Raw genomic sequence first — 15,498 nt, forward strand, 5'->3', positions numbered from 1 at the left:
TGATTTAAATTTTAAATATTAGTGTACTGTATCAAATGAAAGACATCTTTCATTTTAGGATAAGCTAAATTTTAAGAGCAAGTCAGATAAATATTTTTTTATTAAGAAAACATTCACTTTTTTTTTAAAAGAAGGAAACTATACAAATCAGTAATTTTTTTTAATTGAAGGGATTTATGGTAACTTTTTAATTAAAGGGTAAAATTTGATCAAGAACCACCAAATATTTGATAAATAGCCAGAACTACATATTTTCATCTTCCGAAACACACTCCCTTCGTACATTTACACGATCAAATCCTTATTTAAGAAGAATTGTAGAGGAAGGAACATAACTGCCGTGACCAAAAGGGTCTAATAGTTGAAAGGAAAAGCGAAAAGACAAACATTGGGACTCTCTCCAACTGCATATATCACACTTTTCATCAACGCATTGCCATCTGTATTTGTATGTAGTAGCTTTCATTTTCTTGGTACTCTCTGATTCGCTTCTATTCACTCCATGACTCGCCGCAAGCGATCATCTTCATCCCCCTCTTCAACCAGCAAATTCGACGTCTTCGAGTTCAACAAAGAAGACGAAAACATCGAGAAGTTATCTCAGAGGATGTGCACCAAATTCGCAAACCCTAGCGCCTCTCGCTCTTCTCCCATTACCAAATACCACTTCCTCCAAACCTGTAAGTAACTACACTCTCTCTGTTTTCCTTTCGTTTGTTTCCATTCTGCTCGAGATCGATGCTTCTCTGCAGTTGCGCGCGGTTCCGAACCTCTACACAAGCTTGTCACCGCTGATCCTATTGATCTTGACGCTGAACAAGGTATCCATCATTCATGCACAAACTGTTTCGTCGGTTTCCAAGTGGCTGATTACGGTTTCGGTTTGTTTTTTCGTGTTTTTGTGTGGATCAGACGAAGAAACGAAGTGCTCACCGGAGGAAGTTGCCGATAAGCCGTTAGAGGTTTTTGTTGATGACGACGATGGTGGTTGTAGTGGTGCTGGTATTGATAATCAAGGAAAATGTGCTAATCCGTGTTCAGATGACGTACCGCTACAACACTGTGTTGACAAAGGGATTCTTGGCTACACTGGTTTCGTGGACTGCGACTTTGACTTGAAAGTAAATGCTCGTTGTTGTCTCCATTTTTTAAAATTTTTGTCGCGTGTCGTGCTTTTCCTTGCTTAGGGTGGAATAAATGTTTTTGGTAACAGTTAAATTATTTGTTTCAGAATCAGTCGTTCGATGTGGTTTCTGATGACGATGATGACAATAGTCAATTTAATTCTTCTTCGACTTCAACTTTGATATCTTCAGAAGTTGAAGGTACTTTTTTGTTCCTGGTTTTAAGATCTACAGTGACATTTGAAGTATTCTTAGTAATCAGTACTGAGCGACTCTTATTTTGCACTGGCTTTTCATTTACTAATTCTCAGTTTTAATTCTTGTGATTTTAGTTGACTTTGGACAACAGTTTATGGAGCCTTCTACTGCTTTTGAAATTGTAAGTGTACTTTTCATGTTTCTATAATTAATTGCTTAATTGTATTGCCTGATTGCTGTAATCTGCGGATATTATATATCATAATGGTTTTGTTGTGAAAACAAAAAAATTGAAATTTGTTCCATGTTCTCTATCTCTTTTGCTTGAGGGGAAAAAAAAATCAAAGGATGATTATGACATGCTAAGTAATAGTACCTTGACAATGGAAGTGGGAGAGACAGAGAAAGAAAGAAATGAGGCAGATGGAAAAAAGTAAGAGATTGAATGACAAAAAAAGGGTGTTGTAATTGAAAAGAAAACATTGTTTTGGGGAACATAATGAATGAAAAAGTTAATATTGACCGATTGGCAATATGATATGTGTGGTTCAATCCGAGATGCGCACCCAGCAATGCAACTTGCACTGCAAATTGGGAATGGGCTTGAATTGCAACTTGTATTGCAGGAATCACCCCGGACTTGCATCAATCATGGTTCCAACATAAATCGCATGATTCTTTATGCTTGTGAGTTGCACAAAAAATGGCTCAGGTTGCATGCAACCCAGTGTGAAATATCCTTTTTTGTATTATTTCTTTTTGGAATTTGGGAGGGAAACAGCCACTTCTTACCCTCATAGTCCATTGATACCCAAACCAAATATCAAACAAAAGGAACTTCTTTTTTTTTATTTCTCCACCTTCTACGTCTTACCTCGCCCAGCACATGCTCTGCATCCGCTGCTGCTCTTACTATTTAATTGCTTTTGACTGGTCAGCTGGTCCCCCACATTTTGCTGCAGAGTGCTGACTGCCTCTACCCCACACAGCACAAACTTTGTGGTTCCTTCTTTCTATTGCTCTGTTATTTGTTTTAATTCCTAATATTGTCTGCTGGTTCCCTGCCTTATTCTGGTATTCTTTACTTTATTGCTGTCTTTGTGCTGTGTTATTTTGAAGTGTTTATGACACTTTGTTAGCTACATAGCAAACTATTTTACTTCAAAATGCTAATACATAGGTGTTTCTTTATGTTAAAATGTTCTTAGATATATTCTTCTTAATTATTGATCATGAATTTGTGCTTCTCTCTTACTTTGTTAGCTTTATATGTTATTTTTAATTATTGATTGTAAATTTCAATTCACAATTTGGAAAATAAGCCCTCTGATTTGCAATTTGAATCTGGCTTTGAAAACCTTGGTTGAGATTCCTTATTAAGGAATGCTGTATAGATATAATGTTATGCTGCACTTACTTGATGAGGTTTCTTAAAATCATTAGTCTCCCAATGATAAAGATAGTGTTTTTTTATAATCATTTTGAAAACCAAAAAATGTTATTTTTTACCCTTTATATGCACTCCCGTTTGTTTTGCACAGCTTATCTGGTCAATTCGGTCTCTATAAAAACATTTTCCAAATAACTTAATTATTACTGTACGTGTAGATTGTACTTTAAAGTGAAATATTTTATACCTCATCTTGTTCCGAGACATTGGGTATACAGAACTTTATAATATTATGTTTGGATTTTTATTTTTAAATTTTGATTAGGGATCTTTGCTAAACTGTACTAGTTTCTTCATAGCAGAATGGTGTAGAAAAGGTGGTTGATGTCATCCCTGATTTTATTCAATATGAGGATATATATTCAACTAGATCTCGGTTAATATTCTCGTCCTGCTCCCTCAGACTGGAAGGCATGACAATGAATGGAACTGGGGGATCTTTTAAAATTGAGTGGGCAACTGAAGATATTATAAAAATTGAATCATGCTGGTTTGGAAAGGTACATTGCTTCATTTATTTCGTTTTTTATTATTCTCTTGCAAATAAATTTGATAGTCTTCTGTCTGTAGATTGAAACGGCCTTGATCAACCTTCTTCTTAAATCAAGTGATTATATAGATTCTGGAAATACAAATCCAAATCCAAATCCAGGTGTGACTACTTTTAAAATTATGTTATTCATCTTTTTTCTGTGTATCAATATACAGATTTCATTATGTTTTTAAATTTGGATGTCTTAAATAATTGCAATTGTGTTGGTGAGTAAATGGATATGATCTTTCTCTCATTTATTTGATTTTGATAAATTCTGTCTAATATTCAGGAATCATTTATACCATACTATTTGCTGGCTATAATTTTCTTTTTATATATTTTTTGGGTTGATCATCTTGCTAAGTTTTAGACAGTTCCACCTTATGTAAAACCCATCAATAATTTGTTTAACAATTCATGCAGGATTTAAGCTGTTAAAGTTTGCTGTTTATAATTCATATTGGTACAAGGCAGAAGAGGCTATCAAATTACTGGATATGAGATACATGGATATATGGAGTACTTCTGAGTAAGTTTTGTTCTGTAACTCATTGGAGTGTAAAATATATTTTGTAATTGCAATATTATATTCCTTTTCAACCCAAATCATGTATTTTAATGGGTGAAAAACAAATTCTCTTATAGTCATTGATTAGAGGGAACGAAGAGCATAGCTGTAAGTCTATCTGTATCAAGTGTTCTACTATAATTAATATATAACTCTACTGGATAATCATTTTTAATTTGTAAATTTCATGTATGTCTGTAAACAATTGTATCATGTTTTAATATCACATCCTGTCAACTGCTAAGTTTTTGTTGTGGTGTGATGGATTTCTTTTGTACTTAAATTATACAAAATTCTATTGCTCAATATTATAAGGAGGTAATTAATATTATATTTTATTTCCTCCATGCAGCATTGATACAGATAATAATGGAAATATTTCTGAAATGGGACTGGGCAGCTTTTTCTCTCAGAAGCGTTATTTTCCCATGTAAGTCTGACATTTTTTCATCCATTGTTGGATTATTTTGAGATGTGATCTGTGAGATTGAGTGTTATTTCATAATAAGTTTTGATTGCTCATTACAATAGTTCATCAGTTCTTGTCTATGTTAATTGCTTTGATGGTTATGTGAGCCAGGATTTCTTGAGCCCCCCCTAGCTATTGAAAGCATAACTGGTTGTTTTGCCTGCCTAGTATATTTTTTTTGGTACTTAAAGAGTTGTAGAGTATGGATGAAAAACCATCAGTGAAACTGCACATAATTGCTTATGCTTTTTGTAGTTGGTTCTTGACATAGTATTTGAGCTTATTCAAGAGTTTGATCCACCCTATTGATTCCAGTTATATTAAAATTCAGCACAAGGAAAGATGGGCATGGACTATTTATCCAGAGATAAAAAAAGTCTTTAGATGTATTAAATACATAAAAAAAACTGTATGAACTTGAAATTGATAGCTTGAACTTTTGTGCTGTTGTGTACTTAGATTGTTTTAGCATGCCACTCCATGAATTTTGTTTCTGACAGCTAAAGCTTTTGACTGCTGTGCATTTATTTAGCTAATCTGCTTTTGATCTTAGGGAATCTCTATTTGTGCAGTATGATAATTATTGATAAGAAATTGCTTGTTAAATGTAATATTATCTCATGCAGTTTTGATGAGGAATTTGATGAAGTTATTTATCCAAAGGGAGAGCTTGATGCTGTTTCTATTAGTAAGAGAGATATTGAGCTCTTGCAGCCAGAGACATTCATAAATGATACCATCATTGACTTTTACATCAAGTAAGCATGATAGCAGAGATGGATTCCATGGATGTTGCTATCATTGACTTCCATTATTCAGAAACCAGTGTTCGCACTCTTTTTCTCTCATACATGCACAAGTTCTCTTTATAATCTTGCCACTGTCACACATCATCCTTAAGCTTGATTGAAAATGATTTGAACATCTTCTTATGTAATTAGGTATTTTTCTTGCAAATTTCTTGAGAGACCTTTTAAAAAAAAAAAAAAAGATTATTTTCCCAATAGTAATCTATCCTAAACATACCCTACTTGCCTATTTTTGTCACTTTCTTTTTTAAACAGAATAATTCCTTGGAAGTTTTAGATATGCCTCTCTCTTTTAGGCTGTATATAATAAACTGACATTTGCTAAATTTGGTGTATCTATAATAGGTATTTGAAAAATAAACTCCCAATCGTTGAACAAGACAGGTTTCACTTTTTCAATAGCTTCTTCTTTCGTAAGCTTGCTGATTTGGACAAAGATCCATCAAGTGCATGTGATGGTAAAGCAGCATTTCAACGTGTGCGCAAATGGACAAGGAAAGTGAAACTTTTTGAGAAAGATTATATCTTGATTCCCATAAACTACAGGTAAGTGTCTAGCACAGTTTCTTGCTTGCTCATGGATTTTGCTGCATCTCAAGAAAAATTAATATATCTTGATGACAGTCTTCACTGGAGCTTGATTGTCATTTGTCATCCTGGTGAAGTGGCATGCTTCAAAGGCAAGATACCTTTCCTTCGAGTTATTCTTCTATGGCCTATTTGGAAGTTCTTCATTTTATTTAATTGTCTTGTAGATGAAGAAATTAAGGAATCTTCCAAAGTACCTTGCATCTTGCACATGGATTCCCTAAAAGGAAGTCATAAAGGTCTCAAGAATCTTTTCCAAAGGTAGCTTTGTTGATAGCTGAGATTGATATACGTGTCCAGTTATTTTTATAGTTTATGATAATATGGAGGTCAGATAAATAAAGATTTTAATCCCCTTTCTCAGAATTTCATTCAATACTAAAATTGACTCTTACTTTGATGAGTAAAAGTTTGGGCTACTGTATGAATTTGTTTGAACTAGTTTTTGTAATTTCTGAGTTAAAAGTCTAAGTAACATGATATAGATTCATGGAATGGGCCCAGTGGTGTGTGGGTTAAATAAATAAAGACTTTTGAAATATCTGAAATACATAGCCTTCTATTCTCATGTTGTCAAACAAATATCTCCATTTCATTGCTGATGGGTGACAACCTGCTGCTGTCCTTCACTGCTACTTGCCAATGCAATCACTTCCTCCACCATCTGCCCCCGCCAGTTTGACAGTGGTTGGGTACACTAAATTTCAGCCAACCCCTGTTGCTGCCAGTGATAATAGTCATTCCTGTTAATGATTTGTCAACCTAATTTGCCGTTGGGGTCAATATCAGACAACTAATTACATCAAATCATCAAGCTGTTGACCATCAAAGTTTCATTATATCTGGCAAACAGCTTAAATTTTGTATTGTTATTTTGTCTGAGGGGATTGCCTTGGGCTATTAGATTGTTTATTATATCTGGCAAACAGCTTAAAATTTGTATTGCTATTTTGTCTGAGGGGATAGCCCTGGGCTTATAGATTGTTTCACAAGGTTTGTTGTCTGAGTTATTTCCTTATCCACTACACAAAATTGTGTCATTGTAAAATTTGTTAGATTTCATCTCCTTTCTGTTATTGTAAAGAGTCTGACAGTGCTTTCTTTTGTATCTTTTGAAATGGCAGTTACCTATGTGAAGAATGGAAGGAGAGGCACTGTAATGTGGTGGATGATATTTCTTCTAAATTTTTACATTTGCGATTCATCTCACTTGAGGTGGTCTCTCTCCGTTTGAATATCAGGAATTCAATGCAACTATTTATTGATTCTGTTTTTCCTTTTTGTTTCAGCTGCCACAGCAGGAAAATTTATATGATTGTGGTCTCTTTTTGCTCCACTATGTGGAATGTTTTCTGAAAGAAGCTCCAATCAACTTTAACCCTTTCATGATAACCAAGTTCTCAAACTTTGTAAGTGGCTTTCCATTACATTAAAACTTGAACATGATATGTAGTCTCATTTTGCATTTTCAGTAATATAATCTTGACTTCTTAACTTCATTAAGTTTCACTCAACTAGATGATTACTGTTGTTAGTTGTACCTTGTATTTATGATATTGTAATCTGATTATACCTGGAGAAATAAGAAAGTTTTAGGACAATCATGACAATATGTAGGCTGCTATGGCCCTCTGCTTTTTTGTCTTTCTGAAATTAGGAAGAGAAGTGTCACCGACGAATATATGAGCTAAACTAATGGAGTCAAGTCATGCCCTTTTAGTTCAACCTAACAATGTGTCTGAAGATGACTTGCGATCATAACCCTGTTGTAAAAAGATTTTATTTGCAGAAATCTGTTGAGCAATTAATTACTTGTAGACATGGAATGTGAAACAGTTTCTTGACACAGAATTTAGTTCATGAAATGTACAAGTTATCCTCATATTTTAATAACATTCATTCTTCTTCCTGCCTCCCTCCTCAAGACTGCAAGACATCTATGCCTGAAATTATCTGAATTCTGATAAGAAACCTTGAGAGATATGCTACAAAAAGCTAGTCAATGCAGTTGGAAGGTTCTTATATCAATAAGAACACCTTGAAAGAACTATACCACAAAACCTAGTTGTTGTAGTTAGAAGCCCAAGGTCTTATAAACCTCATTAGAATCCCAAACTTCCAATGTATGACTTAAGTCTCTTACCTTACAAATTACAATTAGATCTTAACATGTTCATACACTAATGTGTGATTTTTTTTACATAAGCTTGTCAATGTTAGATAATTTTTGCTTGCTTGTGAGTTTACCATAATTGGGTCAATAGTTTTTCTTAACTATTGCCATTCTTACATGTATCTCTTTACTGGCACTGGCATTTATGGAGAAAGCATTGTGACAATGGTTTGTATGAGATGCTACCATAGTTATTAATGGCGCAATATAGCGGTGCATTTGCGCTGGCGCAGCTGTGGAGCGGCCATCAGCCACCACGTCGCAGGGCGTTTGTCATGTCGCAGTGGTTGCAGGTGGTTCATGGCCAGAACAGGGAGAAGTCACGGGTGCTATCGCGCGATTTTGGGAAAATGAAGAAACCCTTTTCTGTTTTTTTTAAAACACGCCATTTTGCTTATTTTTAAGGGTTGAAAGGTTATGTACCCTTGATAAAACATATATCTCATTTATTTGATTTCATCTTCCTCCACACTCTTCCTCTCTGCACAAAAAGTTGGGACCTCAACTTAGCAGTTTCTCCATTCCTCAGCGACTCCCCCATTCCATTTCGCCGGAAAAATCAGCTAGTCCAAAGGCTCACCCACTCCATTTTGCTGGAGAAATAAGCTTTTCAGGCGTCTCCTTTGCTTTTCTATTCACCGGAGAAATCAGCTTTTCCTGTGTCTGTTTTGCTTTTTTATTTGAGCTTTATTTTACTGTCCACTGATCATTCTTACTTTGCTGTTCAAGCTCTGTTTAGCATTTTTTTATTTAATATAACATCTATGCACTTTTACACTATTACTTGGAACGATGATTATGTAATCTTGAGAATTTCTTGAGCATTTATATTAAAATTCTGTGTACACAACATATTATATATGCATATTATAAATTTTTAAATAATAATCATCCCGTTGTACGCTATTCCGATATAGTGTTTTAGGGTTTAGCTGCTATTTGCTGGTATATGAGATTAACAACTATGGATGCTACATGTTTTGTTTGTTTATTTTATACAGTTGAAATAACAGTTCAATTTCTTTCCATTTTCAGTTGAACAGTGACTGGTTCCCTCTGTCAGAGGCTTCTCTGAAACGATCTCATATACAGAACTTAATTTATGATATATATGAAAATAATTCTTTGCGAGCACCTCCTTCTTATTACCTTGAGAAAAGTCTTCCCTCTGAAGTCCCTGGCATTATCAAGCACAAAGTGGAAGCAGACTCCCTTGGGGTCTGCTGTTCTCCAGCTATGTGGTATGGGAAAAATATTTCAAATTATACAATTGAACTGGACGCTGATATTAAGTATCCAACAACTTTGTCCACAAGTGTTGCATCCTGTTTAAGTGAACCTGGACTAGTTTTCAAGGACTTGCAAGCAGCAGTTGTAACTTCGCATTCTGAGTGTCTGCAGATGTCAGTATGTCATCGGAGGGGCTTCATGTCACCAATAATGGTAAATGAATTCAATCATTAAATTGATTACTGCAGTTATTTCATAATTATGTTTCTACAATTTGTTCCAACTCTGTTAGTATGTTTGCTACTCAATGCTGGCCTACTTTTAGTGAGGAACCTGGTGTTGCAAAATTTGGTTCTGTTTGGAATTGTCTTAATATATATGTTTATTAGAAGCTTTAACTACACTTTTTGGGCGTCTGAGTTTGCTGAAAGCAGATGTGGAATTTAGCTAAAAGGAATGATGTGCCTTTGGTACAAAAATGTTTTTCGACCAATTGATGAATAAATGTGTTGCTCTAATATAGGAAATTGAAGAATCTGGCGAGGGAACCGCAATATCATTAGAGAGAGAAAATTCTCATGTTGGGATATTGGAGTCTGATTTTATATCCACATCATATGTTAGCAATGATCATAAAGCATCAGAAACCTCGCAGCATGGATGCTCTGTAAATTTTCTGGAAGTTGTTGAGGACCATTCATATTCTAGAATGTCTACTAGTAGAATATCCTGGAACACATTGAACACCGCTACCGATGAAGTAAAGCCTCTCGAGAAATTTGTAGAGTCCAGCATGCCAGACAAGACAGCACATGATTATTTGTCAACCTCCCGTGTGGAGCTTGCAGATTCTATTGTTCAGGATTCTCCTGAGGCAAATGATGGGCTGGATGTTGAAATGAGTGTGAAATCTTGTTCCAATTTCCAGGAAAATATGAATTTGGCAACCGATCAAATATTTGATTTGGCTCAGAACACGAGTCTTGAAGATGATACTTCAATTAGCAAGAAAGAACCTCTAGCAGTTGAATCTGATGAACGAGATGCTAAAAGGCCAAAGCATATGAATGCAGGTGGTCCAAGTCGACGATTCACAAGAAGCATGTTAAAAGAAGCATGCGTAATGTCTTGTGAATAGTGTTAGCAGCAGCAGGATGGTTGTAGGCAAATCAAAATGTTAATAGTTAGTTGAAAGCATTAACCTTGAACCAAAAACGTAGGATAGAAAAAAGAGTAAACGGTCGTATCAACATGTGGCCCTCGAATGGTGAATCTATTTGCGTTAACTCCTTGCCTCGTCTCTCCAGGATGACATTCAAAAATGTTAATAGCTTTTTTTGTCATAATTTTGGTGGGACTGTTTTAATTTAGACATGGGCACTCATACTTCTTAGTGTAAACATATCAAGGAGTATAAATGTATAAACGTCGTTTTGCCCTTTCGAGTTTATCATCTTGCTCGCTCGTCAAATTTTGTTAGGTTTTTGGTTTCATAGCACTTTCGACTTTGTCTCTGTCCCTGTCAGGTTTGCAAAACATTTTTATCATGTCCACTTTCCTCCAAAATGTACTAACCAGCCTTACGTATGATCAGTCTTAAGAGCATTCATGAAAAATGTGTTTTCTTATTCTGTTTAGGACCTTGATGAAATAATTGACCTTTCAACAAACAAGAATTATTTAATTTTATAATTCGTTGAAACTGATATACGAGTTATCAGAGTTTAGAAGTTGAATTTTATTAACCTAGTAACTGCATTCCAAAAATTTAAGCAATATGTAAAATTGAACGGATAATTATTTTTATCTCGTTCAATATTTATATAATGTTACAATAATAAAATGATATAGGACTTGTTGACTTACCTTCTAAAATCAATTTTAATCAGTCTAGCGCACGTTTCAGTATAAATTGATTGTTTAAGTTACTTTTAAGCTTTCAAAATATTTAATAATTTAAAATTAAAATAATTACAATTTAAAATATAAACAAACGGGGTATATGGACACCTTACTGACTTGTTTTAAGTTCCAATCAGACCACTGTCCTGGGCAAAAGTTCTATAAAGGTGGGTTCACCTTGCAAAGACATAATAGCACTTCTCTTATCTTAAATTAATAAACTAAGCAATATTATTTAGGAAATGTTCAAGTCAGTAAAAAAACTAATAATAATAGTAATGTTTATTAAAAAAATATATTTATTATTTTTAGCTACTTAAGTTTAATCTTAAAAATAGAAATTAAAAAAAATGTGCTTGTTGTGGTACTCGTAAATTTAAGAGGGTATTTTATACCTTTTTTAAATGATTTTTTTAATATTTTAAAAATGAGAGGATATATATTTTTTAATTATATCACTAATTCTATTATTTATCTATATAAAATTAACGATTAGGCTTATTCCACATGTAAGAGAGGGTCTTCTCAATTATCTAGGTACCATAGATTTTACCTTAAAAAATTAAGTAAATTTTCATATTAGTATAAGTTTGAGTGTCAAATAATTTTTAAAATGTCTCGTTAATCTTTAAGTTTGAGTGTCAAATATATTATAACTATGTTAAAATTTGTTAAGATATGTTAATTGCCACGTAAGAAAGCTTAGATGGCCTACGCAACATCATTTTGTGAATATTCAAACTTCATCCATTTCTCTTTATCTTTTTTGTTCTTCTTTGTTTTCATAATACCTTATCCTAATCCGCTAAATCAGTTGACATTATTTCTCATTTTAATTGACCACATTATTGTTTGATTTCATGGTAAGCAATCATTCCAGCAACTGAGTTCAACTCCTTTTCAACAAGTATGTAATACTAGACCCAAATCCTAGGGTTTGGTATTGTGGCTTGAGAATATTGTTGTTGCATAGGAGAATTTGAGTATTTTGAAGGTTAGCTTTGTCATTGAAAGTGCATTCTTTGAAAATGAAGATTGGAGGAAGAATGTAATAAAGAAGATGCCATTAGTTGAAACTTAAATTATGAAATTTAAATTGTTACCATAGTTCAATGTATTTTAATATTTTGTTTGATTTTGATGGTTTTTGTGGTAGTTGTTTATTTTCAAAGCTGAAAATGTAAGCTACCCTTCCAAGTTTTTTTAAATTAAGCATGTGTAAACTAAAATGGTAATGCAATATGTAAAATTTTGAGTTTGTTTAACTTACAAACTTATATGACTTACATTTGGTAGTTCATCATATCAACAAGAGTAAGTTAATAGGCAGAATTTAGTAGCTCGCTCCCCTTGCTAGTGGTCTTGGGGCCTTAGATGGTAGGAAAGTTCCCACTAAAGAAGCAGCATGCCCAGCGAAGACTGGTGGCTCCATACCCTGACTTGTTTACAAAGTAAGGGTTTGCTACAAGCAATATATATATATACTTATATTAAACAACAATTGCACAAATTGATTGCTGCAAGAAAAGTGATTCTTTAACTATAGTAGTTGATTAAGTGAAGAAAAATAACAAAAGTAACTAAAGGTCACAAATTGGGGGCTTAATTACAAAATAGAAATAAGTAAATAAAAAGGGAAGATCAGTCAATTACAACTCAATTAAATTACTTTCACTAGTGGTGATGTTAAGCTTAAAATGCTTCAAGGCTCTATTTCTTTTTTCAATCTGCTTTGTTTTATTAGGGGTGAATGACCCATTTGATCATCTAATTTTAGTATATTGATAAATATTGTGGTCATGATGTATCACTTTACTTCCTTCATCATTTTGTTGATAGTTTTCTCCCTTGTCAGCCTTGATATCAATTTTCTCAACTTCCATTTGTTTTCCTTTGTCCTTAGTAGCCAACCTCTTACCAGGACAGTAATGTAATATTCTTTCTTAGCCTCTTCTTTAGTGTATGCTTCTTAACTCAATTTTTGGATTTTCCTCATCTAGATCAGCACTACTTTTTGTAGGTATTTCATAATCAATACCTTCATTTCCTTGTTCTCATTAACATTGTCCAAGTTCACAAATTTATCTTTACTTATTGGATATGTATAATCCACATGTATTTCTCTACCATTCATCTTTACAACAGATACTATTTCTAATAATATGTCTGCAATCACCACCTTTAGCTTTCTTAATCTTTCTCCAAAATTCTTTAAACTATCCAACCAAAACACATTCCTTGATATTTTAACTCTTTCCTATAATTGATGATGTAAAAGACTCCACTATGTTCTCGTTATAGTCAAGACACACTTTTACTTAAGGATAACAATGAGTAAAGTACCCGATGGGTACTCACAAATTTACCCACAATAGATAGAGTATTTATCTACTATATGAGTACGAATATTAATATCTAAGTACTCAGTCCAAACCAATACTTGTATACACATACACACATAAATATATATATATATATATATATATATATATATCATGCTACTTAATGTGAGTTTTTATTTATGTTTGAACTTTGTTCTATAACTATGTATTGAATTTTTCTATTATTATACTACTTATGTGAAGTTATATAAAATTAATATAAAATATATATTCAATAATAAAGTAAACCAAAAAATTAATTTTTTTCATATTTTTAATAAAAAAAATATCATTTTATCGTTTAACTAGACTAATACAATTTAATTATTACATGATTGATATGAGATTAACTTTTTTTAAAAAATATATTTATATATGACACATACAAAATATTGTAGCAATCATGAATCGTTAGAGTTAGTTGTTAATATTGCCATAAAAGGTCACCTAAGTGATTCCACACGAGAGGCCACCCATTGTGCAGACTCATCTCGTCACTGCCTCCATTTAGTGTTGTTGTTCAATCAGATCTCACACAAGACAGGATTATCATCGACAAATAACTTATGTGTTTAATTTTACTTATAATTTCTAAGAATTTTAGTTTTAAAAGTTGTATTAAGATACATTTAATACTTGTGATCTTTGAATATTTATTTTTCATTTATGTTTGTACTTTTTTCGGCAACTTATATGAAGTTATATAAGCATATTTTTCTTTATAAATGTATTTTTTTTCTCAAACAAGAACAGATAATGGATATGGGTATAAGTATGCGGGTACCGAGAAGATACGAATATAGAATTAATCTTACTATCCACGTGGGTATAGAGCTGGGTACAAGTACGAGTATTTTTTTAAAACACGGATACGAAGATGGTTACTATAATATTCTCCCTATACCCTATCCATTTTCATTCATATTTCCATCTTATCCTGCATATAGCTATTTCTTTTCCCATTTTCTTCGACAAGCATACTACAATACTGGACATGAATAATTATCATCTACACTGAAAAACACTCACAGGAAACACACTCCCTCTTCATAATACCCATTTATTTAAAAATGAAGAAAAATTCATAAACAAATAAAACATGCATCCACACCAATAACCCATAATGAATATAAACATCATTGTACCTTAAAATAATATATAATAAATGGGTGCAAAAACACTCACAGAAAACACACTCCTTCTCTATAATACCCATTTATTTAAAAATGAAAAAGAATTCATAAACAAATAAAACATGCATCCACACCAATAACCCATAATGTATATAAACATCATTGTACCTTAAAATAATACCAAACTATTAATTTATCTTTAAGCAAATAACTTTGTTCCTTAAAACTCAAAAATCTAACACTAATCAACCACAATATCAACTTACATGGAAAAAAATAATAAAGAACCTCGGTTCCTAAGTTTAGGTTACATATCTCTCCACCCATTCTTTAACTTCATTTTTCACACAACAAAGCCATAATATCTTCAAAAACTGTGTTGATTGTAGCAATTCTATTCTTCCTAAGCTTCTAAGACAAGCTCTAATAGAACATAATAAAGGTGCATAAAAATAGAGACTCAAAACATCATGGGAGAAGTTGAATTAATGATAAATTGTAGACTGTCAGCTTTTCTACATGACAATTAATGTAACACCTCAATAAATTTTAATATTTATAAGAAAAATTATTAATAAACTAAAGTGACTGATATTAAACATAATTAATGATTAATAAGACATTTTTAAAATGTCATATTAAATTATTCGACTCACACAGTTTTAGAAATTAATATAAAGATTTATTCTTTAAAAAATTATTATTTAAACTCAAATAGAACCACGGCATCTTTGTACAAGTGAATGCAAGAATCATCACATTTATCAATTTTCATTTCTCCGTTCCTCTGTCTCTCTTAGAGGGTAACCACTTCTTCAGTATCAATTTTTTTTTTTTGTCAATCCTTAGTCTCAACCAAACATTTTCCTTAAAATACCAATACTGTACTGCAATGCAATAATAAAAGACAAGGCCCGAAATCGAAAGACCAGTCCTTG

At 32.8% G+C, this 15,498-nt stretch overlaps 1 protein-coding gene across 4 annotated transcripts; it reads left to right on the top strand.

Annotated features, from left to right (window-relative positions):
* Nucleotides 1-362: 362 nt before the first annotated feature.
* Nucleotides 363-10,754, top strand: LOC113865118 (probable ubiquitin-like-specific protease 2A). Of its 4 annotated transcripts, none has more exons than XM_027499501.1 (17): nucleotides 363-680; nucleotides 753-821; nucleotides 913-1,121; nucleotides 1,232-1,325; nucleotides 1,457-1,503; nucleotides 3,075-3,272; nucleotides 3,343-3,415; nucleotides 3,728-3,836; nucleotides 4,228-4,305; nucleotides 4,971-5,102; nucleotides 5,499-5,699; nucleotides 5,778-5,833; nucleotides 5,909-6,002; nucleotides 6,866-6,956; nucleotides 7,031-7,150; nucleotides 8,950-9,357; nucleotides 9,668-10,515. In XM_027499501.1, the coding sequence occupies exons 1-17, from the start codon at nucleotides 503-505 to the stop codon at nucleotides 10,280-10,282; spliced, it is 2,772 nt and encodes a 923-aa protein (XP_027355302.1). In that variant the 5' UTR covers nucleotides 363-502; the 3' UTR covers nucleotides 10,283-10,515. The 4 variants fall into 4 exon arrangements, with proteins under 4 accessions (XP_027355302.1, XP_027355294.1, XP_027355308.1 ...); XM_027499493.1 differs by having other exon boundaries at nucleotides 369-680; nucleotides 3,343-3,424; nucleotides 3,731-3,836; nucleotides 9,668-10,582; XM_027499507.1 differs by having other exon boundaries at nucleotides 476-680; nucleotides 3,343-3,424; nucleotides 3,731-3,836; nucleotides 6,866-6,905; nucleotides 9,668-10,580.
* The last annotated feature ends 4,744 nt before the right edge of the window (nucleotides 10,755-15,498 follow it).

Source organism: Abrus precatorius, unplaced genomic scaffold (assembly GCF_003935025.1).
Source record: "Abrus precatorius isolate BTA unplaced genomic scaffold, Abrus_2018 Scaffold10, whole genome shotgun sequence".
In the NCBI taxonomy this organism is placed as follows: Eukaryota; Viridiplantae; Streptophyta; class Magnoliopsida; order Fabales; family Fabaceae; genus Abrus; species Abrus precatorius.